The sequence below is a fragment of the Heliangelus exortis genome, chromosome 1 (genome assembly GCF_036169615.1).
Source record: "Heliangelus exortis chromosome 1, bHelExo1.hap1, whole genome shotgun sequence".
In the NCBI taxonomy this organism is placed as follows: domain Eukaryota; kingdom Metazoa; phylum Chordata; class Aves; order Apodiformes; family Trochilidae; genus Heliangelus; species Heliangelus exortis.
Genome location: NC_092422.1, coordinates 149242245 through 149267239, shown reverse-complemented (window position 1 = coordinate 149267239; position 24995 = coordinate 149242245). Strand labels below are relative to the sequence as shown.

At 41.8% G+C, this 24995-nt stretch overlaps 1 protein-coding gene across 1 annotated transcript in view; it reads left to right on the top strand.

Moving 5' to 3' along the window:
* Nucleotides 1-220: 220 nt before the first annotated feature.
* UTP20 (UTP20 small subunit processome component) overlaps nucleotides 221-24995 on the top strand; it is a 65479-nt gene continuing 40704 nt past the window's right edge. The window contains exons 1-23 of the mRNA XM_071732945.1: nucleotides 221-385; nucleotides 1044-1124; nucleotides 1919-1985; nucleotides 2172-2304; nucleotides 2758-2946; nucleotides 4468-4549; nucleotides 5818-5955; nucleotides 6356-6511; nucleotides 8126-8272; nucleotides 8804-8938; nucleotides 10248-10325; nucleotides 11008-11186; nucleotides 12414-12569; nucleotides 13094-13182; nucleotides 15679-15784; nucleotides 17002-17152; nucleotides 17557-17619; nucleotides 17946-18104; nucleotides 19155-19231; nucleotides 20136-20215; nucleotides 21262-21505; nucleotides 22458-22664; nucleotides 24482-24572. Of these exons, the coding sequence (XP_071589046.1) occupies nucleotides 341-385; nucleotides 1044-1124; nucleotides 1919-1985; nucleotides 2172-2304; nucleotides 2758-2946; nucleotides 4468-4549; nucleotides 5818-5955; nucleotides 6356-6511; nucleotides 8126-8272; nucleotides 8804-8938; nucleotides 10248-10325; nucleotides 11008-11186; nucleotides 12414-12569; nucleotides 13094-13182; nucleotides 15679-15784; nucleotides 17002-17152; nucleotides 17557-17619; nucleotides 17946-18104; nucleotides 19155-19231; nucleotides 20136-20215; nucleotides 21262-21505; nucleotides 22458-22664; nucleotides 24482-24572 (2853 nt within the window). The 5' untranslated portion in view covers nucleotides 221-340. The remainder of the gene's footprint in view (nucleotides 386-1043; nucleotides 1125-1918; nucleotides 1986-2171; nucleotides 2305-2757; nucleotides 2947-4467; nucleotides 4550-5817; nucleotides 5956-6355; nucleotides 6512-8125; nucleotides 8273-8803; nucleotides 8939-10247; nucleotides 10326-11007; nucleotides 11187-12413; nucleotides 12570-13093; nucleotides 13183-15678; nucleotides 15785-17001; nucleotides 17153-17556; nucleotides 17620-17945; nucleotides 18105-19154; nucleotides 19232-20135; nucleotides 20216-21261; nucleotides 21506-22457; nucleotides 22665-24481; nucleotides 24573-24995) is intronic.

The following is a 24995-nucleotide window of genomic DNA, read 5'->3' as shown; positions in this document are numbered from 1 at the left end:
TGTGACCTCTCCGGCTGCGCTGCAGAGCAGTGCAGGTGCCTCAGAAGGGCAGTGAAGGCTCAGACCCACCAGCAGCCATCAGTTCTCAAGGAAACGCCGCTCACCGCTAAAACAAGACTGGGACCAATCCTTCCCCAGAACACAACCCCAGAACCACCTCATCGAGGACCTCCCGCCCCGGATAGCAGCCACCTCCCGCCCCTTCCGCCGGCGTGCCCTCCTCCTCCTCCCGGCATCCCGCAGCCGGCATGGCGGCGCGCAGTGTGTAGGGCCGCACGTGTGGCTGTGGGTGCGGGGCTGCGTTGTGCCTTGGAGCCCGGGCAGTGTCTCCTCCGCCGCCATGAAGAGCAAGTCCTCAGCCCACAAGTCGGGGAACACGCACCGGGTGAGCGCCCGCCGTGCCGCGTCTCCGCCGGCGGTGTCCCGGTGTTGAGTTTTCCGCCGGCGGTGTGGGTGTAATGGAAGTGCCCGGTTCCCGGAGCGGTGTGAGGGCGGGCGGGGTGGCAGACCCGGGGCCGCCGGGAGCCGAGACAGCCGGGCTGAAGTGTGGGTTCTTCCCCTTTCCCTGGCACTCGGTGACATCTCCGTGAGCCCCGTTACCGTCCGTGTCACGCAGCACGGCACACCGCAACCCTCGTGTTCAAAGCTGACATAATTTAATGATAAGTTATATCCAGAGGGAGAATTAACTTAGGTGTTGTTTCGAGAAGGGCAAGAGCTGGGCAGTTTCTTGAAGTCTGGGTAGATTTCCATGGATCTTTTTTACCTGGTGATGGAGACGTGTCGGGCACCGCCTGTGGTCGTGCAGAGCAAAGAGGGAGTGGGTTGGATCTTGCATTTTACACTTTTTTTTTTTTTTTTTTTTTTTTTTTTTTTTTTTTTTTGTCTTCTCCCTGAAAATTCTGGTGTTATTGTTGATAGATCAACAGATACTATCTGTCAGCCCATCTTCAGAAGTGGGTTTTGTGCTTGCAGAGTGTCTGCTACTTGAGGGGAAGGGCCTTTCTCAGAGCATAAATAGCACATGTCCTTTTGTTTTACAGTTTCTGACCTTTTCAGAACGCTTAAGCAATGTTAATATTGATATTATTCATCGGATTGACAGAACTGGGAGCTACGCTGAGGTGAGAACAACAATTTGGGTCATTTTCTGTAACTGTATCCCAAGGAGATAAGCTTGATGAGCATCTCATGTAAGAAATTTATTCAGGAGGAAACTGTAAAGAAGCTCCTGGGAGAGCTGCCTTTCATGGAGCCTCATTTTGTGCTTTGTTCCCCTTTTGGACTTGCTTCACAGGATTGCCATAGAGACTCCTTGGCAGTGTCATCCTGATGCCTCTTCTGAGGTGTTTCTGAGCGTGAAGATGCTGCTGTGGCACTTGGCAGTCATAGGTCTGGACCAGTGCTGAGTTGTTGAAATGCTTGCAGCATGTATACAAAGCATTTGCAAATGTCTGTAGATCATAAAGAAGGGTCATTTATATGTGTCCTATAGATCAGCAGTCTGAATATAGTGCTCTGCAGGCCATGACCTCCTGGCCTGCTGGGTTGTTCTTCTGAACTTCCTACCCACTAGATGGGTGTAAAATAAAAGGATGCCAAAAGAAATCCCAGAGCATTTATGCTGTCTGGGATGTGGCTCAACATTTTAGATTATCAAGGCCAGTCAACAATCACACAAAGCAATCACACAAATAAGTCCTGTCACAAGAAAGTATTTTGGAATATGTTTTGATTCTAGAAAGAAAAGTCTTATTTTCAGGGAAATTCCCTAGCACCTTCTGAAATGAAGATTTCTTTAAGTATTCTTATAATAATTGAGGCACTTGGTAGTTTTCTTCATTTGAACTGCTCATCTTTACAGGCTGTATTCACTAGGGTTGATTTTTTTTTTTTTTTTTTATATTTGCTTTGACAGGAGGTTGAAACCTACTTTTTTGAAGGACTACGGAAATGGAGGGAACTGAACCTCACTCAGCATTTTGGTATGTCATTTATAATCATGTTTCCTGCTTTTCTTAAGATGTTAAAATACATTTCTTCTGCATCCATAGCCTAATGGGAGACTTTTTATTGACGGGTTTTTGGATTGGGCTTTGGAGAGCTCTTACTCTTCATGTTTACCAGGAACTGGACTAATTTTTGGGGTTTCTCTTTTCTGTTTTGAACAGTGCAATTCTATGGTGAAGTGGTCAACAAATGCCAATCCTTCAACCAACTGGTCTATTACCAGAGTGACATTGTGCTGAGTTTGAAGACACATTTGCAAGTTGAAGGCAGTCTTGCATATCAGCCCCTATTAGAGTAAGTATATGGTGATAAAAGTAGTAGTGAGCATGAGTCCTGTTGTGAGAGTTCTTTTTTTTTTTTGTTGTACCTGAGGAAAATAAAACAATGAGATGCCCAAAGTGGTCATATATTCCTAATAGAGCTTTATGGTTTTCAGTCTTAAAATAACCATGGCAAGGCAAGCAAATTAGCCCGAGTGCTTACTGAGTGTCAGACAGAATACTAATGTTTTGCTTTTTGTTAATGTTTTATGTCTTTGTGTTTACTGTTATCTGCTTGGCTTTTTTTTTTTTAAATTTCAGATTCTTGGCATCCACAACTGCCTAATAGGTGATATTTAAATAAAAGTGAGAAGGTGATTCTCTCTTTGGTTTGAGAGAGACTGTGCTGGATTATGCAATGCTTGACTAGGTTTTTATTGGTTTGTTTTTGAAATGCATTAACATTGGTGTATTTTCTGAAATGCAGTCTAGTGGTGCAGCTGGCTCGAGATCTTCAGGCTGATTTCTATCCTCACTTTCATGACTTCTTCCGGGCCATCACCAAGTTACTGGATACACAGGACACAGAGCTGCTGGAATGGGCTTTTACCTCTCTTTCCTATCTCTACAAATACTTGTGGAGACTGATGGTGAAGGACATACACAATATATACAGGTAAAAGCCATGTTTGATGTTTGTCTTGATCAGCAGTTGTTGGATGCTATAGGAATGTGATTGCCACATGAATACATGGGTTATTCCATCAGTATTCTTGTTTGCATGCTTTCCCTGCTCTCTGAGAGACTCTGAGCTTTGTTGTCATACGCAGTTCCTTTGAGATCCTACTGACTACATGGGCCACTGTATTAGAGGAGGAAATGTAGGCTGGTCTGCAGATTGTAGTCTTTGATCCTCTTTGCTCCTGTGGTGATAGGAGAGGAAGCACCCACCTCAGCTGGGCAAACAAAGCTCAGAAAGGCACTGGATTGTCAGAGCTGTCTCGCGAACCTGTGACCAAGTCTAAATTCAGTACAGATCTCTTGAGTATCTGTCAAGTACCTCACTCATAGTTGTATTATTTATGTCTTTTCCAGTTGCTGACACCTAGAGTAAAACACTGAATGGACTCCTTAGAGTCTTTAATTGCTCCTTTCCCAATGTTTTCCCTTCTGTGTTTTTCCATTTTTCCTGTCTGTTTACTCATAAAGCAGACGATGTATGCACAATTCTGTACACTTTGAAACTCCTCGCTGCAGGATGCTGTGGATGTGGAAGTTTGGCATAGGTTCAAAGGGAAGCTGGCCAAGTTGGAGGGGGTTACCAAATGCATCAGAGCCACCTCTGGCTTGGGGACTCCCTGAGCTGCTGGTGATTGAAAGCTGATTTTGTATGTGCTTGCCCTGTTTTTAAGCCTTTCCCAGGCATCTGCTTCTGGTTGCTGCTGTAGGCTGAATACTGGGCTGGGTGGACCTGTGGCCTGACCCAGTATGAATTCTTGTTCAGTCTTACATTGCTGTAGTAGCAGAGCTCCTCTTCTTGTCATAGCCAGTGGGTCCATGTTGCTTCCTTCTGATTTCAATTTAGAACAGATGGAGCCAAAAAGGGGCTACAGGTTTCCCCCCCAGCCCAGCAAAAGCTGGTCAGGCATATTGAAAAAACCCCATCTGCTTGGCTGTGAATGTGAGGCACCACTCACTCTGCACTGAACATGTGCTCAGCCACCTGCAACTGTTACAGATACCAGAGAACTGCAAGTATTTATCACCCCTGTAAATTACAGCTTTAGAAACTTGGTGTTGAGTGCGTAGAAGAGCCTGCTAGCTCAACTGAAATACAGATGTGGCTTATCAAATCAACTTTGGTCTCAATTACTGCTTTTGAATACATAAGTTGAAAATGTTGATGCTGCAATTGAATCTTTGTGGATCCAGAGATTGTAGAGGTGTTTCTGAATGTGGCTTAATTTGCCTGGTATTGTCATTTGACCTTCTTTGCTAAGTTGTGTTCTTGACCTGGGAAGAGTGGAAAGGAATCAAGGAAGGTATTTCCTTCCCCTCTAAGAGGAGAGATTCTTAGTGTTTGTAAAAGGCAGCAAAAAATTACGTTTTAAGTTTTAAACGTAAGTTTTAAAAATAAGTTTTCAAACCAGTTGGTGGCATTGCCTTTTAGACAGCAGATTATTTTCTGTCTTTGTAGCCTGTACAGCACCCTCCTGGCTCACCACAAACTTCACATCAGAAACTTTGCTGCTGAAAGTTTTGTCTTTCTAATCAGAAAGGTAAGTGAGGAGTTTGTACTTTGACACTCTCTATTACAATTCAATATGTAATACTAGGTTTTCTCCAAAGAAGTGTTAACAAGGCCTGAGCAGGCATTCAGCATGTTCTGAGTTTTTATTGAGAATGTCATGTACTTCATATCCACAGTAGCAAATAGAGGCCTAAGTGCTCTCTGTTTTAAGAGCAGATAAACCACATGTCTGTGTTTGGTTTATCTAAAATTACTGGAATGCTCTGTGAATGTGGAATGGTAAGGTAATCTTACAAAAGGGAAGCTTTACTTTCTAAATGCACGTTTGCTTCTTCTCTAATGCTTTAAGGCCTTTGTAGAACTGAGATTCTTGTGACAATCCTTTTGCAGAGCTGAAAATCTAAGTATATAATGTTCAGTCAGGATCAGAAAGCAGCCTGTCATGGAGTAACAAAAGGGAGTGTTTTTTTTTATTCAGTCAGACACACAAACTGGCTAGCAAATTTGGTTATCCCTATTGTTGTACTAAGTTGGAAGACCTTAATAAAGCACATTTGTCCTTTTTCTATGCTTCCCTCAAGGGTTTGGTTTAGGGGTTTTTTTGTTAGCATTTTTCTGTGTCCAGTGAATGCAGAAAGTATTGTGGAAATCCTGGAGTAATCTTGTCTTTACCAGAATAAACCTCTACGCTGAGCCAGGACCACCATTATTATGGTCATGGATAGTGGTATTTTAAACTTTATGTGCTTTAGGGTAATTGTGGCCTATTCTTTGCTATACCTCACTCCCTGTTAAGGAAGTTTTACTTTTATGTGACCCTCAGAGATTGCTGAGCTTCAACTGAAGTCATCAGAAATGAGGCGGTTTAAAATCTTGGGCTGGATATCCTTGTGGTATTCTCAAGTGAAGTTATAGTTTTAGATGACTATTCTGTGTTCAAATCTGATACAAATATCTTCCCAGCCTAGTGCAGCAACCTTTATTTTTCACTTGGGACCAGCTTCATGGTGCATTTATGTGCATGTATAACTCTAAAATCATAAGAATAGTCAAAAGCACATATGAGAACTGCAGTGACCTCAGTGGACCTGTGTACGTCTTGGGGGAGACCTGTAGCAGCTGAATAGTGAATCATTTTTCTCCTTTCAGTTTCCTTGGGTGGCTGCAGAAGTAATGAGTTTGAACTGTTGTGGGAAGGCAGAGCTGGGAGAGTAACCTGGGTCTGTGGAGCCATTTAATCGCCCCTGTCCACCTGGCAGCTCTGAATAGAAGATAACTTTTACTTTTGTTTTGTAGGTTTCTGATAAAAACGCAATCTTCAACTTAATGCTTTGTGACCTGAGAGAGCACCCTGAGAAGGCGGAAGGTGTGGGACAGCTGCTTTTTGAGATGTGCAAGGGTGTTCGAAACATGTTCCACTCTTGTGCAGAGACGGTAAAGACAAGAAAAGATTTCTGGCTTAGGTGTTGCTGTAATGGAGCATTAGGCAGTGCCCAGTTAAACTATTTAGTGTTACTCTGTTTGCTTCATTGTGTCCTTGGTGATAAGCATGCTGCTCACAACTTACTAAGATCTGAATTTTCTTCTAAGAGTATTCTTTGAGATAGGAAGTTGTTTCTAGTAATTCCTATGCAGTATTCCTCTAAGTTAAAATAGTACTGCTTGCTCATTTCAGATTTTAAAGTACAGCTTTTTTTTTTTTTTTTTTTTTTCTGTGGTCATTTGAGAAAGAATCAAAGTAATTGAAATATATTAGCAGTGTATTGCACTGACTAATTTTAGAATTGCTAGGTGTATTTTCTAAGTGTAAGGACATAATTTGCTCTTTTCCTAGGCTATGAAATTAATTCTCTTGAAGCTGGGGCCTGTTACTGAAGAAGAAGTTGAACTACCATGGACAGCTGTAGGAGAAGTCTTTGAGCAGATGATCAAATCAGCTGTAGTTCATATTCATAAGGAGCATTTTGATATTGTCTTCAAGTGCCTGGAGGTACACTTACTTTATTTTTTGAATTCATAAGAGACTGAAAGTAACTGTGTGTGTTTGCCAAGAAAAATATTTGTGTCTTATTGAACCAGAATTGTGGGGGCTTTTTGCTTCATTTTGAAAACATTAAATACAGTGTCACGTGCATGGGAAAAATCCCACCGTTCCTCTGTAAGTTTAGAGTTACCCCGGTGGCTGTGCTGTACTTTTAGAATGGAACTGTTGTGTGTGAGACTTGGAGTTCAGTCCCATAGGTGAGCAAGAAGGATTTGTAGGATCTGCCTTTGGAGAGGCAGACATTGCAGACCCTTTGCTGTGGTGGGTCAATGCTAGGGCTGGCTTTATTGTTGCTAAAGTGGGTGTATTGATGGTTCCAAAACGACTTTGTGACAATAAAGGGGAGGATTTTTGCCCTGCAGCTCTCCTTAAGGAGAGCTTTAAAGCAAGGCCACGGGCTGAACCTGGAGAGCTGAGTTTAAGCCTCAGAGCTAAGTACTCAGAGTTAGACTCTAAGGTCTGAAAAAGCATGACTGAGTGCCATGGGTTGTGCTGTGTTAGGTCACGATGATGCAGAATAATGAGCAAGAGCCTGGCAAGTGTTTTTTGTTTAACTGAGAAGCATTTAGATGGTTTTTGGGATTTGGTAAGGGAGATTGAAACCTCTTGTAACTGACAGCATAGTCTTTGTCAGTTGTGCTCCTGAGAGGGGTAAAATGGGAAACTAGAGGAAATGGTACACATGAGTTTTAGGATTGTCCTTCCAGCATGGGCAAATAGTCCTATTTATTCCTTCTTGGAACTCCGTCCCTCTGGCTGACTATAGTTTTCCAGAAAATCCCATCCTGCTTCTTCTTCACCTTGTATAACAGTTCCTGCCTAACCATCATTAGTGACAGAATTTTTTGCCACTGGATGTTTTGTATCCTGTGAGCCGAGTCAGTCAGCGTCTGTAGTTGTGATGAAATCTTGGAAATTGATGATATAATTCCCTTTATTGTTAATGAGGCTTGGTTTTTTTACCCTGGGAACTGGCGGGTTCGTGGGGGGATCTTGCTCAGAGGGAACTATGCACATAGTCTGTGCTAGCTCTCTAAACTGGGTTCAGTTTACAGGAACAAGGATGGGAGTTCATATTTTCTGGACAGAAAAGGAACAGTAATGGAAGTTATCTGGAGCAGCTCCATTCTCTTCTTAAAGAAGATGATATGAGTAACCTCTCAGCACCCACGTTAGCATAATATATAAAGTGTTAGAGGGCTTAAGTTCTGATTGTTCCAGTGGATGCTGAATGCTTCCATAGCGCTGTGGGTCTAGAGCCAAGTATTACTTTTCCTCTTCCCTGTGTTGTATGTCATACGTTGGCCTTTTGGGACACCCTCATCTACAAAGGTCTTTGTGTTTCTGTCCAAGGAATCCAAGATGTGTGTTTTTATGTAATGGGAATCACATGATATTTCTGCAAAGTTTAGTTTGTTGACCATGAGTGAGAGAATCAACAATAGTTTGTTGGGCAGATAAGAGATTGATTCTTTATAATGCCTTTCAAATAGCAGGAAGTGAAAGAGAGGGTCTGATAATTTTTCTGAAACATTTGGGTTTCCTTTTTTATTTAAACAGGAGTCACTCCTAGACTTGCAGAGGAAAATAACTAAGGCCAACTGTTGTATGGCTTCAGAGCAGATGGAAAGGGTTCTGCAAGCGTATCTGATCCTCACAGAACGTGCAAATGGATCCAAAATCTCACAGCCTGAAAATGTCTGTCAGGTAGGTCAAACCATCACTTTGGCTCATGGGCGAGAGAAGTAGAAATCACGTATGGAAGAGGTGTGGTCAGCTGAAGCACATGTACACATTTCTCATGCATCAGTGGGCTTGGGATTTGAGTTGAGTATACAGAGTGTACAGACATTTATTATGAGTGTTGCAACTCTCTGATTCCACAAGACTTTACTTTTTTCTGTGCAGTAGTGCTGGTGTAGTCCTTTAAATGAGTGAAGGCAAAACCAGGCAGCTGCTGCTAGAGACCACACTGACCTGCAGCTCCTGCCACTGTGGAGGAGACCTGGACCCCCGTATCAATGGTAGAACAGTTTTACCAGTTTCACATACATTTGATCCCACTGTAATCAAAAGTAGGTTTAGTGCCTTCAAACTTTGACAGGACTATTAGGATTCATTTCTGTGGGCTGAAACTTAGAACTGAAGGCCTTCCTGCTCCAAAGACTGTCTAGATCGTTCAGGCCAGGTAATCACTAGCTTCACAAGCAAACTTCAGTTCTTTCTCTTTCATTTCAGATCTTAATAAAAATGTTGCAAACACCAGATCTCTCTCCATCTTGCTGCAAGACTCTGCTGAACACCATTTCTTCATTCCTGTTGGCCGAGAACGTTTTCGTGCCTGATTCTTTAACTAAGGAAGCTATTGAGAAGGTAACAAAGACTGCTGCTTATAGCAAAAATCCCAGAGTGTGTTCCCTAAAACAGGCTGATTTCATGATATTCCACTTCAGGTTAGGAAACCTGATAAGGTTCCCTTTAACCTTTTGCACAGATAAGGTAGAAGCTGCTAGTGCTTTAAATAATGTCTGCTGTGGTCTCAGGACTCCTTGGCAGTCTCACAGACTGGCACTATAGCAATGCCATCATGGGAGTCATCTTTGCAATGAAAACCAGGCTCTGGTTCAAACAGATCAAACTCTAGAGAAAGGATGGAGAACAGAGAAGGGACATGTTCTGCCTTAGATTGCAAAGCAGGTCAGTGAGTTGAATATAGTGAAAAAAGTACATTTTTCACTAAGCTGCCAAACATTTGGTCAGCATGGCTTAGCCTTGTGAACAATTTCAGGCAAGGGGAGTTTGAGTCAGAAAATACAGGGGTAGGCATATTTCAGTACTACTATTGCTCCTTAGGTACAGACATGATTAGCTGCATGCATTTGAATCAAATGCAGTTTTGCAAAGATTAATAGGAGATGCTACTATGGAGTCTATAATTCTTCGGTTTTCCTGTCGCAGTACATTATAATTTTATGGTTTACAGTGTGGACCACAAATGTGCTGTATGTGTAAAAAAAATACTTGAAAGAAAAGCTGTTGTGTGAATTACAATGGGAAAAGAAGGCTGTGGCAGTTGTCTAAAAGAGGTCAAATTTCATCTGGTCTTCAGCGTTGGCTTGTCCTGAAATAAGATTGATCCTGCCTGGGGCAGTTTTGCTCAGGAGATGTGGTCCTTTAAACAACTGAGGATATTTATGCAGCCTTCTTTTAGACTGGAGGAGGCTTAAAGCTGTTCTTGTCTTCTGAAGGGTCTGGAAAAGGAAGATCTGCATGTGTATTTCCTACATTGCACATCTCAGTGTTGAGATGCACTCACCCTGCAGATCTCAAAAGGACTGTTCCCATCTTGGTTACTTCAAAATCACAAAGGTTGTCTCTTCCTATGAGGTGGTAAATTTTCTACAACCTGCTACACTGGAAAAATGCTGAGTTGAAAGATCTAAGCTTTTTCTTACCAGTTGGTGTGTCTATGCAGCAGTCCTAGAAATTTTCAGCGCAGCAGTCCTAGAAATTTTCAGCTTCATCATCAAACCAAAGAGATATCTAATCTGTCTTTGCACAGAGCCAGCTTGAATTCAGCAGGGTTTGTTAAAAAGGGCTCTGCTTTTCTCTAATAATGGAGAGTTGACAATAAAATGTCTCTTATTAACGTGTTCTTGTTCCTTTAATTTGCATCCTGCAGGTATTTGCAAGTGGATTTGAACGGCGCTTGCTTTTGGACTTCTCTGAAGCAATGTTCACAATGAAGCAATTTGAGAGGGTAAGTGGGAGCTTTTGTGCTTTTTGTTTATTTTTGTTGACAAAGGGAACAACTGGGAAATCCATGGTATGTTTACCTGTCTTGTGTGCTGAAGCATTTTTGTGTATTGACACAAAATACACAAAAAATACCATGTTTAAATAAACTTCTGGTAAAAATGAAAGAGGTTAACTAAACCATTGGTTTAGTTTGAAGCTTGTACTGGTGACCTCAAGGTCAGAAAAGGTGACAGGTATTTGTGCTTGCAAAAAGAAGGTTGTCTGTTGGGAATTAATGGGGTCAGCTTGTTGTGGATGAGGAGTAGGAGCTCTGTCAAAGGGTAGGTGGAAATGAAGAATAAGGGATTTCTGATAGGTCAGGCTGGGTACTGGTGAAATGGGATGAATCAAATTGATTAAACTGAGTGGAAGGTGAAAATAAAGTCAGGAATCTTGAATGTCCTGATGAGACTAGATTTGTAAAAACTGAGTTTTTACATCCAGTAACTGTCCCTGCTGGGGTAAGAGGATGTCTGTTTGCTGGTGAGTTGGGACACCAGGACTGATAAGTCTGGTGCTTTGCTGCCTCATTTGTGACTTACTTGGATCCTTCTGTGGCTGGTGTTATGGTGTTACTGTTTTTGTGGATTTGATCATGGTTAAAGAGACTTAACAAAGCACATTTTTTTTTTTTCCCTGTTCAGCATTTTCTTCCATGCTTTCTAGAGTACATTGAAAATTGCTTCTCTGGCACAGATGCCCTCACAAAGGACGAGGCAATGGCAATGCTGGCTAAGCTCATTCTGGTGAAAGCAGAGCCTCCTACCATTGGTTCAATGGCATTTGAAAAATATCCTCTTGTTTTCACTGAATCATCCGTCAGGTGAGACTTCTCATGCTTAGAAAACACGAGATGTGTCTGCAGAGCTCCAGGCCTGAAGGCCATGCAGAGCTCTGTAAAAGTTGCCCTCCAGTATTTGCCAGAGCTGTTAGGAGATTTGCAAACCAAGTGCTATACTCAGATCCCATTTCTCTTTCCAAGATGATTTGAGAAGAGATAGTTACTTTAGAAATGTTATTGCTGATGCAAAAAGACAAGTGAGTTTTGTGGGAGCTGTATGATGGGGGTTTGTTACACCAAAATGCATGCTGCATCCTTGGCCAGTTAATCTTTATAGTGGGTTCTGCAGGCCAAGTTCTCATCACCATTTTTTCTTCCTTGTATTCATACACCTCCAGGAGCTTTCTTGGCAGCAGAGTGCACCTGGGTACCAAAGGGCATGTAATTAATGCAGGAACAGCACTGTGCTGGCACAGCCTGACTTCTACTTGCAAAGCTAGCTGCTTGCAATGAAGTAGTTGCTTTTCCCCTGGAGCCCCTTTGGAAAGATTAGGCATAACCACTGTCAATCATAGAATGAGGGTTTCTATTCTATAATGATTGTTCTAATCACTCTAGCTCAGGTGGATTGATTCATCTGTAAGTGGTGACTTGTGTTGCCTGGTTTTATCTTTCCTAAAAGCAATCCACTCTGGGTTTTTTACTATTTTCATTTAATAGATGAGCTATTAGGGTTTAGGGAACAGACAGTTGAGTCAAAATAGTGAAATTTGTTCTTCCCTTATTTTCTTTGCTGATCTCTCTGGGTTTTCACTCATATGGAGTACCTAGCTCACAGAACATTAGAACTACCTGGGGCTTTTTTGTGTTCCCAAACAACAATAGTTGCTTTCTGTCATCCATTAGTCTACCTTTGACAGTGTGATCATTGTTTATTAACAGTAATCAGAGAGGTTTAATTTCAGGTCCTTCTAGAGGCTGTATGTCATAGCTGTGAGGGTGTCCAACTGAGAATGAGTGTCTTTCCTTCTAGAAGTATTATTTGAACTTGAAGACCTGACATTTCTAGTGGGCCATGTTTTGTGGTACTCAGCATGACTAGATGATGTTTTTTGCTATAGAGAACATTAAAAAGAAAAAAAATCCCTTGGGTTGATTGGAGTATTTTTTGCTAGAAGTAGCAAATACATTTTTTAATATCATGTGAAGAAAAGGAACAATCTTTGATATGCAGGTCTAGATTACTAAAATATTTGGTTTTATCTGTAGCTCTAATACAAGGCAACAAACAAGTAAAAGACATGGAAGAAAGGCAGAAGTACCAGTGTTGGATCATGTACTATCTTTAATTCGTTTACCAGAGATGGAAAACATCACTGACCTTTCACAGCCTTGGGCTGCCTTGGTTGTACTACCACATATTAGGTAAGAGATACTCTATTGCCAAGTATTTCTGTAATACTCTCCAGTTCACTATCTGTCAGAAATTTTTTCAATAAGGGAAGGACAATAGTTACTAACTCTAGTTTGGGGAAAAAAAGATTGAAGGTGAAAAAGTTCTGTGTGAAAATACTGTGAGTCCATACAGAAGTCAAGAATACAATATCAGTGTCTTGATTGCCTGTTCCCTTAATTTAGTACCCTAGTACACATAGGTATTCTTGAAACATTTCAGTTTCTGTGTTTTCAGGACTGTCCTTTCTAGCCAGTGTTGGGTTTTTACAGTAATTATGATATTCTTGTATGGAAAGAATAGTTGGAATGAAGGTTCATGGACTGCTATAACTTAAATTGTGAATCAGAAATAGCAAAAATGGGTTGCTGCTAGTTTCAGACTTGGGGTGAGCTATCTATAATTTGATATAAGATAGATGTGAAAGAAAGCTTTCATATGTGTGAAGCTGTCAGTGTAACATAGAAATAAAAGTTTTCCCATTTATTTTGGACAGGCCAATGGACAAAGAAAATATTCTTCCCTTTGTAACAAGTTTTACAGACTCTCTCTTCACAGCCATTGACAAAGGAGAACTCTGCAAAGGTCTGTTATGGTTATTTCCTGTTTATTTACTCTTTGTTGATATCAGAAAAAATGTGAATTTTTTTAATATGAAACAAAGCATGAAAATGAATAGCAGTAGCATTATATCCAAATGTATTGACCAGCTCAAGTAAAACTAGAAAAGCAAAGCTTGGAAGAAAGCATTTCCAGGAAATGATTCTGCATTTGGTGTTGGTAATAGTAATGGGCTGCAAATGTTCTGCAAAGTGGAGGACAGGATAATCGGCGAGGAAAAGAGAAAAGTGATTAAAAAGAGGATGGATATCAATCTGAAACAGATCCACACTAAAACAGCCAAGTGAGGGGGGGACTAGTGGCCACAAGCTCCAAATAGCTTATTCCAAACTTCTAGTGCAAACTTTGGAACATTACTATCTCTGACATAAGTGACAGCACCTATTCTAAAACGCTGTGTCTTTCCCTCAGGCCTGGGTGGTCACTGGTTGTCTTCCCTCTCTGACCAGAAAAAAAAAAAAAATTTAACTTAGCTTGCATTGGGCAGGTCAGTTATTTCTCAAGGGGGGGACTGCAAGTATTTGGCCTAGTGTCAAAGTATAAGCAAGTGTAGGAATGCCCCATGTTCATTTTTCCTTGATTTGGAAGGTCTTCTCTAGGGTCTGGCCTTTTTCTCTTTGTAATCCCTTTACTGACATAGCTAAATGTATCCAGAGTTCTGCTTTTTATTCTCTAGTCCTTGTTAAGTCTTGATTTAGCCCTTCCTTCTATCCTATTTTCAGGGCTTGCATGCTGTTGCAATTTACCTGCTTTAGGTGACCCTGCTCTGGCAGAGGGGTTGGACTAGATGGTCTTTTGAGGTCCCTTCTAACCCCTAACTTCCTGTGATGTCTGTGATTTTTTTGGGGGGGCAATGTGCTTCCTCTTATAAAGGAATACCTGAACTTTCTTTGGTCTCAGCTTTAGTGGTGGTAGCAGGAGCTGTACACCAGCTCTGTGTGTGTGCAAGGGGCACGTTGCTCTTTCTTCCTTTGCACTTAAGAGAAAACAAATGCAACTTCAGACCCTCCTATTGCCCCATCCTACACTTCTTTGCTTGTTTTTACTCACCCTCCTCCCAAACAAGGATTCCCAGTCACTTTCTTCATCCTCCAGCATTCTTTGCAGCTCAGTGATCTCCACAATTCCATCACTTTCTACTAGGACTTCAGCCTTCTCTCACTGCCTGTGCAAGGCACACCCCAGCCCTCTGTTCTCTGTTTCACCTGCCTGGCCTCTCCAGCCTGAGGAAAAGTGAATGTCCCAGAACTGCTTTTTTTTCCTGCAGTTGCTGAGGACTGCATGGAAGGAGGCTTGTGAACAGTGGCAGAGCAACAGCAAGTTACCCCTGACAGCTGTACTGTATGAAAAGGCTTTCCCTGTTTATCCTATAGGTGTGTCCACAGTGAGGTCTTTGTCAAGCAGATATACTACTGCCAAATGGTATGGAGCTTACAGTTTGGGAACCTGTGCCCTTACACTGTACATGCAGAAAGCTTCATGCTGTCGTGACATGCTGGTTCTTTGCCTCTTCCTGAGGAGCTCCTTATGGAGGTTCATGGTGACCAGGATTCAGCACACACCTAGGGGATTAAGCAGTTTGGCATAGAGGGGCATTTTCAAAGGAATAAATGGGAAATGAATGCTCCCTTCCCCTTCCTTTTCCATGGCAGCACATAAGAAAATTACATCCTTTAAAAGTTGTTCAGGTTGCCTGGCTTAGGAACAGTGATTCTTCTGCTTGAGTAGAGATGGACAAGTGAGGAATTTTTATTTTTCTTTTTTTTAAACAGGCTACTTGCTGACTTAGGAGTGGTAGGGTAAAGGAATTGTTTTTCCCCTTTCTTTCCTGGAAGGGCTTTGGCTTTCCTGTGCTTCAAGGAAACCCTCCATTCTTAAAGGAGGCTGAGAGGTTTAGAAAGAAGACATGATTGATGTAGCAAAATTCAACAAACCCACTTTCCATTCACTAACAAATACTCAGTCTTTAAGTACATGGGACAGCTTTGAAGATCTTACTAGGCAGTGTGTTGCCAAAGTTGCATACATTATAGGCACCTGTGTGGTAGTATCAGTATATATTTTTGCTTCAGTTTTCCTGCAGACGTAGCAATTTGAGGAACATTTCTTAATATCTGAGTGCCATTTGTAACACAGAGCTTTCTTGGAATCCTGCAACAGTGCTTGGCTCCAGCTCTCTCTTCTCTTTGTACGTGAGTGTGATGGAAACAGATGCAAACTGGAAACTGCTCACTGCTTTCAATGCTGGCTTGCTGGAGTAGGCATTTATTTTGATAGCCAGGGAATCATTTCCTCATGAGTTACAATAATGGTTAGAAAATACCCATGCCAGTTCTGGGATCCGTATGTAGCCATATTTCTGTGACTCCAGCCATTTTAGGATGGGCAAGCGCCATACAAACACAAGTCATTGAGAGCTGAGTAAATATACAGGCTGTTCTTGTTCTCTCTCTGTTCCAGGAAGCCTATTTGTGGCCTGCCAAGCTGTAAGTACTCTTCTTAGTTTGGCAGAGTCTTCTGAAATACTTCATTTGTTACCTGTGGAGCGTGTCAAGAGACTGGTGATGTAAGTACACTCTGCCTGTTCTGTGATCCTTCGTGATTCTCCATTGTATGGCAAGGAGTTGACTTTGCCTTTATGTAGGGGCTTGTTAAATGTCTTTTTGTGTGTTGCATTGCTACTGGGTCAGTGTGTTGCTTCAGTACTGTGGCTATGTAATGTAGCAATGTTGTAGGCACTGTCTGTTTGGAGAACCAGGTAGATGTAGTGCCCATTCAGGGACATTTTCTCTGGAAACTAAAGCTTGCTTAGGCAGCTGCTGGGTAGTGTGGCAAATCCCTTGGTTCTGGTTTTGCCTAGGAGCACTACACTTTGTAATCTGTTACATTATAAGTGATAAGAGACAAGAAGGGTGCATTCCAAGTTGTGTCAAAACTTCTGCAATCTGCTGTTGATGTTGAGATTCCCACTGTGTCCTTACATACCCATGTGTCTGCATGTTCCTCAATGGGAGGATGTTTTGGCTGCTCTGTTTTATTTTTTTTTAACTCTCTTATAATTAGCAGATGTAACTGTGTGACTGGGGGATTGAGGGAGACTGTTGATCTCTCTTACCAGTGAATCGTGCTGGACTTGTCGTTTTCCATCACTGTTGGGCTGGAGCATCTCCAAGTCTTCAGTGGTTTAATTTTCAAAACATCCTGTTCAGTTAAGAAATCATGGTTTCCATGTCTAAGATGTGATGGAGATTAAACAGCTTGTCTAGATCAAGGAGGAAGTCTTGGCAGCGAGCTTCAGTGTAGTGCTTTTCTGCCAGCTTTAGGCTGGGGGTGCAACTTGCTTGGTGCAAGAGATGTTGGGTAGCAAAAGGAGATTTTCCTGAGGGCAGGCAGGATTCCTGATGTCTCACATAAGTCAGGATTATTTTCTTTTCTGTTGAAGGGGTTCACTGGCTGGACACCTGGGCAATAGAAGCAGCCCTTGTCTGATCTGTGCAGATTTGTTTTCTGCAGCTGTGCGTGTGGGGGGTCCAGCCTGACAGCCCCTGCTTGACAGACCTGATTAGTACAGAGGAGGAATCCTATGTCTCTTGGGCTGTCATAGGTAACTGGACCTTGGGGCTGCAAGTCAGCTTGTCAGTGAAGTCTTAACTTCATGGGCCTCCTGGTACCAGCAGAACCTGAAGTCATGTGGAATTTTCTCATAATATTATTGTCACTACTGCCTTGTGTTCAAGTACCTGTATTGCTACCCTATATGCTAATAAAACACTGTTTTTTTAGTACTTTTCCTTCAGACCCCTCTGCGTTGCTGTTGGCTGATCTCTATTACACAAGGCTGGCATTATGTGGCTGCCAGGATCCCCTTTCCCAAGGGAACCTCATGGACTTGTTTGAGAAGTTGCATCCAAATATTTCCACTGGTGCTTCCAAGGTAACCTACTTTTTTGAGCACGTGCTAGTTTGTATTTTAACAATGTAAGTAAACTGAGTTAAATGACAGAGTGAAAGGAGAAACAGGAGATTCTGTCAAGCTGTAACTTCCGTAGTACCTGTTTAGGACTGTGTCCATTTTTAAGAGGTTGCCATGGGTCATGTGTTAACTTTTAGTCCTGTGAAGCTTGCCCCTTCCATACAGGTGAACCAAAGTAGGAGCAGAACATACATGTTAGTTTGCCTGCTGGACTACAGAAACTCATCTGCTCCTCAGCCCTAGGAGGAATCAAGTGAAATCAGCCTCCTGTGCAAAATATGTAGGAGAGTCTGTGTCTGTGTCTGTGTATGAATTCTCCTGCATGCTTCTGATGTATGTTTCCCCTTTTTCCCCTCCCTGAATAGGTCCGGCTGTTGACTGTTCGAATCCTTAACCATTTTCAGAATCCATCTTCTACACAGGTTGAGGTAGGGCTAAAACCTTTCATTTAACATTTCACAACCATTTGTGTTTGATGTTGTGTATTCATTGTTTTCCCACCTAGCAGAAACCAAGCATGTGTCTGGCAGAGACTGTCTTCTGCTCTTGTGCTTTCACAGTCAAGTTTTCCTTTGTCTCCCTGCTTCCTAATGTTTTCAAATGTGTGAGTTTTAGTGCCTAAGTGGTAGAAACCAGAGCAAGTTCTTTGACTTCTCACTGTCATGCAAAATGACTGGGACTCTGTGTAGTTTAGCTGAAGTACCTTTCAATGAGAAAATAATACTCTTGAAATCCATGTCACTTGTTTGTTCAGGGCGATGGCACAGGAGAGCTCCAGCCAGTGTTTGCCATACTGCTTCAAGCAGAACTTGTGCCAGCAACAGTGAATGATTACAGAGAGAAACTTCTCCATTTGAGGAAACTAAGATGTGATATAGTGCAGTCTGGAATACCAAATGGACCTTTGCAGGAGGTAAGTAGTTATTGTCTTAAAGCAGTTGTCACATTCTTTTATTCCCAGAGAACATTCTTATTCCATCACATGTATTGCAGAGTTTTTAATAAGAATTCATTAAAAAAAAAAAAAAAATTGTCTCCCAGATTAGGTTTTAGAAAAATTACTTGTCAGTAGGTCACAGCTCTCATTATCCTTGGAACTATTGTGTTCTCTTGAATATTTTGTAGAACAGCAGTGGTATCCAGACAAATGCCCACAAGCAAGATTAATCAGGTTTCAGTATTGTGGAAAGGAAAGCAAATCATTCTACAGAGAAGTGAGTTGTGACCTTGGCATACCCTCAGCGTGGTTTAACATTAGTAGGACTCCCATTGGCCACTGAAGAACCTACCTTCTGAACATGGCTGCAGGGTCAAAATCTTGTCTGCTTGTGACTGTTGAATCTCCCTTGATTCAAAAGTCTGATATTCAACAGCCCTGAGATAAAGGAGACCTCACTTTATAGCTGTTGGAAAGGTCACAGTTTTACTAGTTAAATTATCATGGACTTGGTGGGAGGGGATGTGTTGTTATTTCTGTGGCTTTTGCTGTGCCTGAATAATTTTTTTACCTTGGCTTGCAAGCTTCTGTGAGGAAGGGTTTGTAGGTCAGCCTTACTACATGTAGGTCAGTAAAGAGCTAGTCCAGAGGACATGCTGCTAGGCCTAGTGCAATGAAGACTCCTCAGGTCAAACTTTCCTCTTTCTGAGGTCCCAGTGCTGCTATGGCAGCTCTGAAGTTTGAGAGGGAGACAGGCAATCAAGTTTATCTGGTTTTACACATTCATGGTATGTAGATATGGTGAGTAGCTCTTAGTGCAGCTTACAGTAAATGAGCTCCATTTTTCCTCATGCAGCTCTGAGACAAGGGATGTGTACGTGAGTGACTGGTTTCATTACTTACAGTACTTCTGAGAACTTCTTGATGAAAGTTCCATTTGAGAGGAAGAAAGGTTGGAGGAGGTTGGCTGGTCTTTAACTATTGTTATGTTACATCTCAACAAGATGGTATTGTGTGTCATTCTAGGTGCCTCTTCGTTATTTACTAGGAATGCTTTATATTAACTTCAGCCCTCTCTGGGATCCTGTCATTGAACTCATAACGTGAGTATATGCCCTTGGATGCTGCAATTTGTGGTTGACTTGAAGAACAATTCCTTCCATTGTTCTGTGAACAAAGTTGAGGTAAAAATGTCTCACTTGGAGAGACCTGGGCATGAGAACCTCCATGTGAAATCTTCTGAAACTGATTTGATCTCTCAAATAAATCACAACCTGCTAGAATCTTAATTTAGTTTCTGATTTTTCTTGCTATTAAAGGTGACTTGCAACAAATATAGCCAAAGAGCATCAGAGTTTTGAGTCAAAGATAGCAGGATTTGATTAGTGTTTCTTCACAAATGCTTAAAGGAGCAAGAAGTCCCTCTCAATTTTTCTGTCTCTGACTCTTTTCTCCATATTGGAAAACCTCTAAATCCTACTGAGGAGTAGGGAGGACAGCTGAGCTGAATATTCAAGACGGTGTCTGCTTTCAGCATGACTTCATGTACTTGGGTTTTTTTCCCCTCTGTTGTATGATTAAAAAGGATGGCATTTTCCCCTTCAAACTAGCAAATTAATTTAAAAAAAATTAAAACAGCTCTTCAAAAGATATATCCATGCTAATTCTTCCTTTCTAGATGATGTTACTGTACAGAAGTCAGTGGAATGCTGAAGAACATTTTTACTTAATTTGAGTTCATTTGAAGTCATGAGATACAACCAGATTATTTTAATAACATTTGACATTTGGTATCCATGAGTGAAGGCAAGAATGTGCTACAGCTGTATCGTGCAGATGTCCTTTCTTTGGACACTCACATTAAAGCAGTGATCAGAGCCTCTAATTGTGTTAGTTGTTAACGTGCCTATGACTCAGGGTTTTTTGTGGTTGGTTTTTTTCCCTTTTTTCTTTTTTTTTTTTTTTTTTTTTTTTATTTCAATTTCTTGCTGTCTTATGTTTTGTTAGTTCTCATGCAAAGGAAATGGAGAATAAACAGTTCTGGAAGGTCCTATATGAACATTTGGAGAGGGCTGCTACATATGCTGGTAAGTCATGGCTCCTGAATGTTGTACTCAGCTAATTGTGAATGACATGATTGTGTTTTCATGTGCCCCAGATTTACATGTGATGGAGAAATTCAGGACCAGGGCTCTTGACTACCAGCATCATGTCCAGGGCAGGAATTGAGAGGCTTGGGAGAAAACAATGCCTCTTCTATTCTAAACACTAACATGCAGTTAGAAAAGAGCCCTGCACTACAGGAGGAAAGTTGCAGATTTTGGAAAGCCATGCAGCTGTTTCATCCCTGCTTAAGGCTGGCTCTGACCAGACTGAAAAGGAACAACAACAAAACCTGTATGGGGGTGACCACCTTTCAGCTTCAAAGGATCAGTGGAATTTATACAGTGTCTTTGTTAAGAGTGTTCTCTTCAGGTTTACCTGTGGGTGTATGGAATCTGTGGTGTCATGAGAGAGCCATGAGCAAACAGCCATTTGTGGGCTTCTCTGTTACTTAAGAGAACTGAACTTTATTGAAATGCATCAGGGCTGTAAGGCATCCTAGAGTACTTTCTAAGCAATGTAGTTCTTTTAGATCAGTGTTAAGTATATAGAATCATAGAATTGGCTGGGTTGGAAGGGACCTCAGAGATCAAGTCCCACCCTTGATCCACTACCGCTGCAGTTACCAGACCATGGCACTGAGTGCCACATCCAGTCTCTTTTTAAACATCTCCAGGGATGGAGAATCCACCACTTCCCTGGGCAGCCCATTCCAATGTCTGATCACCCTCTCCATAAAGAAATTCTTCCTAATGTCAAACCTAAACCTCCCCCGGCACAACTTGAGACCGTGCCCTCTTGTCTTGCTGAGAGTTGCCTGGGAAAAGAGACCAACCCCCCCCCGGCTACACCCTCCTTTCAGGGAGTTGTAGAGAGTGATGAGGTCTCCTCTGAGCCTCCTCTTCTCCAGGCTGAACACCCCCAGCTCCCTCAGCCTCTCCTCATATGTCTCCAGAAGTATTGCTTTTATATTGGGAACACATACCTTGCAATTATGAGGTAACCTAACAGGATATTCTTTGTTCTATAGAAATGGAGCTGCAGAATGAACTAGATGAGCAGGAGGAAAGTATGGATGAAACAGAAAGTGAGAAGATGCCAGAAGGAGGGGTGAGGACTGTCTTCCTGGAGCAGCTGAGGACCAGGACGGATTGCAGGGAGCGGCTGGACCACACCAACTTCCGCTTTCTACTGTGGAAAGCACTGGATAAGTTTCCAGACAGAGTGGAGCCTAGGTCGAGGGAACTTTCCCCACTTCTTTTGAGATTTATTCGGTAAGTAACATTTATTTTTTTCAGTTGAGAGGACACATGGCTTTCATTGCATTAAGGGTATGGCTGTCCCATTGCAGACTTTATTTCCTGAATGCATGGCTGGTGAGTTGTCATGTTTCCAGTTAAGATAGTATTTTGACTGAAATATGGATTCTGTTTGAAATCTGACAGAAGAAGCTGACTGAAATGAAACTGGCAGTACGTTTCTGCTGTTCAGTCTCTCATGTATTGAGAGTAGGGAGTGATTTCAGTGGAAATAAGGTTGCTGGTTTCTTTGGTTTTCTTTAGTTGTTTTGTTTTGACTATGCATTTTAATTTGGAATCATAGAAAACCAAAATGGTTTACCCCAAGATGAAGAAAATTCTGGTTTTATTAGAGGCTGGTTCAGTTTCCTGCCCCTGGAAGGAGAGCAGTGGTGTGCTTGTATGAGTGCACATAGCAGATACTGTGGTGCACATGGGTAGGTGTGATCTCATGGCAGGGGATGGGTTTTGATATTCCTTTTCTGTGTTTTGCTTCCCTTCCTGGAAAAATTGAACCATAGTGTAGTAAATAAGTAAGTTTCCTCACTTACTTTCACACTCACTGCATACTCACTGTTCACCTGCCCACCTGAGCAAACACAATGCCCTCCCTGTCCTCCACATAGCTTCCTTACAGACCTCCAGTAGTAATTCAGTGATTCATGTCTCTTTTTTTCCTCTCTACACAGCACCTCCAATCTCTTGTAGTCTATTTGGTCACTGCCCTATATGTCTTCAACTCATAGACAAAGAAGAATATACTTCGCTGAAATACACTTGGGAATTTTTAGCCATATAGTGTCCCAAGAGACAATGCCACTAGTAATGAGAATAGTGGATTGTGGAATTTCAAATTGTTCTTGCCCCGGAACCCTGAAAAATTATATGTGATAAGCTACTTAATTCCTTTTTTCTTTTTTAACCACAGAAACGAGTACTACCCAGCAGATTTATTGGTCGCTCCATCTCAGGATCTGAGGAAGAAAACTAGGGGTACAGTAGCAGCAAAAGAAATACCTGGTGAAGAGGTGAATGATGTTGCTATGGAAGAGGAGGAGGAGGAAGAAGAAAAGGAAGTAGGGGAACCAATCACTGTAGGACTAACCAAAAAAAAACCAAGAAGAGCTGCTGCTAAGTAAGTATTTTTAGTTTTCCCTTGCTAGTGCTTTCTTGGAAAGGCAGATTCAGCAGCTCATGTTGAGATAAAAGCTATGTGTGTGTGTGTATGTGTATATATATATATATATATATGTATATCCCTTCTTCTTCTTTGGCCCACACTTTATAATTTTTCAGTGGATTATAAGCACTTCAGAGGCAGAAACTGCCTGCACAGTGCTAAACAATCAAAGACCCCACCCAGGCTTTATCATGATGACATTACCTGCTGACAATCTGTGGTTTGTGGTACTTTAAGGAAAAATCATGTGGTTTTATGAAGCCATTATGTAATTCTTGAGGGCCATTGTACCCTGGCTTTTCTGTGTGTATCTCTTCGTCTTTTAAAGCCATGGACATTGACAAACACTTTGAAAACTGAGACTTCATTTAGTATTTTCATATTGGGATTCTACCATTGCCTGCCTGTTACAAATTTTGGCCCTGGTCTTCTTTGGGACAAAGATTTTCAGTTGCTAGAGTTTTAGACTAAAGTTAGATGCTATTGTCGTTTCATTGTCTGTAGTGCTGAACTCATGGAGAAGGTGATTCTTGGTATGGATTCTCTAATTTCTCTGATCAGGCTTTTTACCCTAACAAACTCTTGTCAAAGGTCCGTTACAAATACATCACCAAACCTTGTATTTTTCCACTTTTTTTTTTTGCAAAGAATGTTTCTTGTAATAATAGAGAACTTCAAAATCCATCCTTACATGTGGGAACATGATCAGTATTTGATATGTAACCTGTATTGTTGTTTAAACCCAGGTGTCTTACAGGCGTTTCATTTTGTTCCCAAATTCTGGCTTGTATCTGTAAATTAGCAGCAATTAAAATACAGTCACAGTCCAAGATTTTTTTTTTTTGGTAGATTGGTTGGGGTTTTTTAAGCCTCCATCTCAAAATGTCCATGTGCTTAAGAGCACATTAGTTGCTGGTAGGAGTAACAAAGGCATAAAAGTTTACTGGAGATGTGTTAATGAGTTCTGGACTGACTTCCCTCTGCCTGAGACAGCTCATGCTGTGATGGGAGAGCTCTTCTGGGTCTGAGGCAGCAAGAGGACCCACACCTGCCCTGAGCTTGGTGTGGGGCTGCTCCAAGGCACTGTACTTGACCTTTGGCTGAACACAGCCTTGGAGGAGGGTGGCCCAGAGAGTCCAGTGTAAAAACTGCTGTGGGGAGCAGCTGAATTAAGACAGCCCCTGCCAGCCCCACACCACACGTGATGGATGTGATCTCGTGCCTTCCTTATCCCAGTCACCTCTCTCCTCACCCACAAAGTGGAGGTAAGGCAGATGTGGGGTGACACAGCCTCTTCTAGGGGCACTGCCTCCCTTCTGTGTTTGCAGCCCAGCATAAATCCAGCATGGTCTGTGGCTAAATACAGGACTTCCTTGTTGATGGGAGTGAAATGGGCACCATTTAGGGGCAAGTAAATAAATAGGGGTAAATTCACCTGTTTGGTGCTCCAGGTGGGCTGGCAGAAAGCAGTAAGCTGCATCTTGACTGTATTTTCTTGCCAAAAGCTGAGTCTGTTTAGTAGTACTGTAGAAACATCCTTCCCAGTGCAGTGAAGTGACATCTGGGAGAAGCTGCTTAACAGAGGGAACAGGATAATTCTTGCTGTGTGTGTGAAATGGAGACTGAGACTTCAGATCCTCTTATGTTGATTCTATTTTTTTTTCTTTTCTAGTTACTCAGTTTTAATGAAAATTTTCCATTTGTTTATGATAATGTAGGATTGTCTCTTCTGGTCATTTTAATAAAAATACTTATTTTATTTTGTTTTACAGGCAACTAATAGCCCACTTACAAGTTTTCTCTAAATTCTCAAATCCTCGTGCATTGTATTTGGAGCAGAAGTTGAATGCATTATATACCCAGGTGATACTATTTGCTGGCTTTTTAGTATTACTTCTAATAAATGAAATCATTCTTATTTGGGTGCAGTGTCTGAGACTGCAGAAACCTGTTGTTCTCTGAACCCAACCATGATAGCTGGAAAAAGAGCTTTCCTTGAGAGGACTTCATAGCAGGCTTCACTTGAAATGAACCTTTAGCAAAGAGCTGCTTGAGGTCTGGCTAAATTTGCAAGGAGTGGCTTGTGCAAACAGATCTGGAAGCAGACAAGTCCTTGGCAAGGTGGAGGAGTGCCTGTCACGGGCATGTGCCCTGACTGTGCATAGTGTGTAAATCACTATCAACAAAATCAAAACTGAAGATAAACAGATTAACTGAATAAGCAGGGAACGTGGATTAAAGAGCAGAGCCTAGATAATGCCTGTCTAACCAAAAGTTTCTTATAAC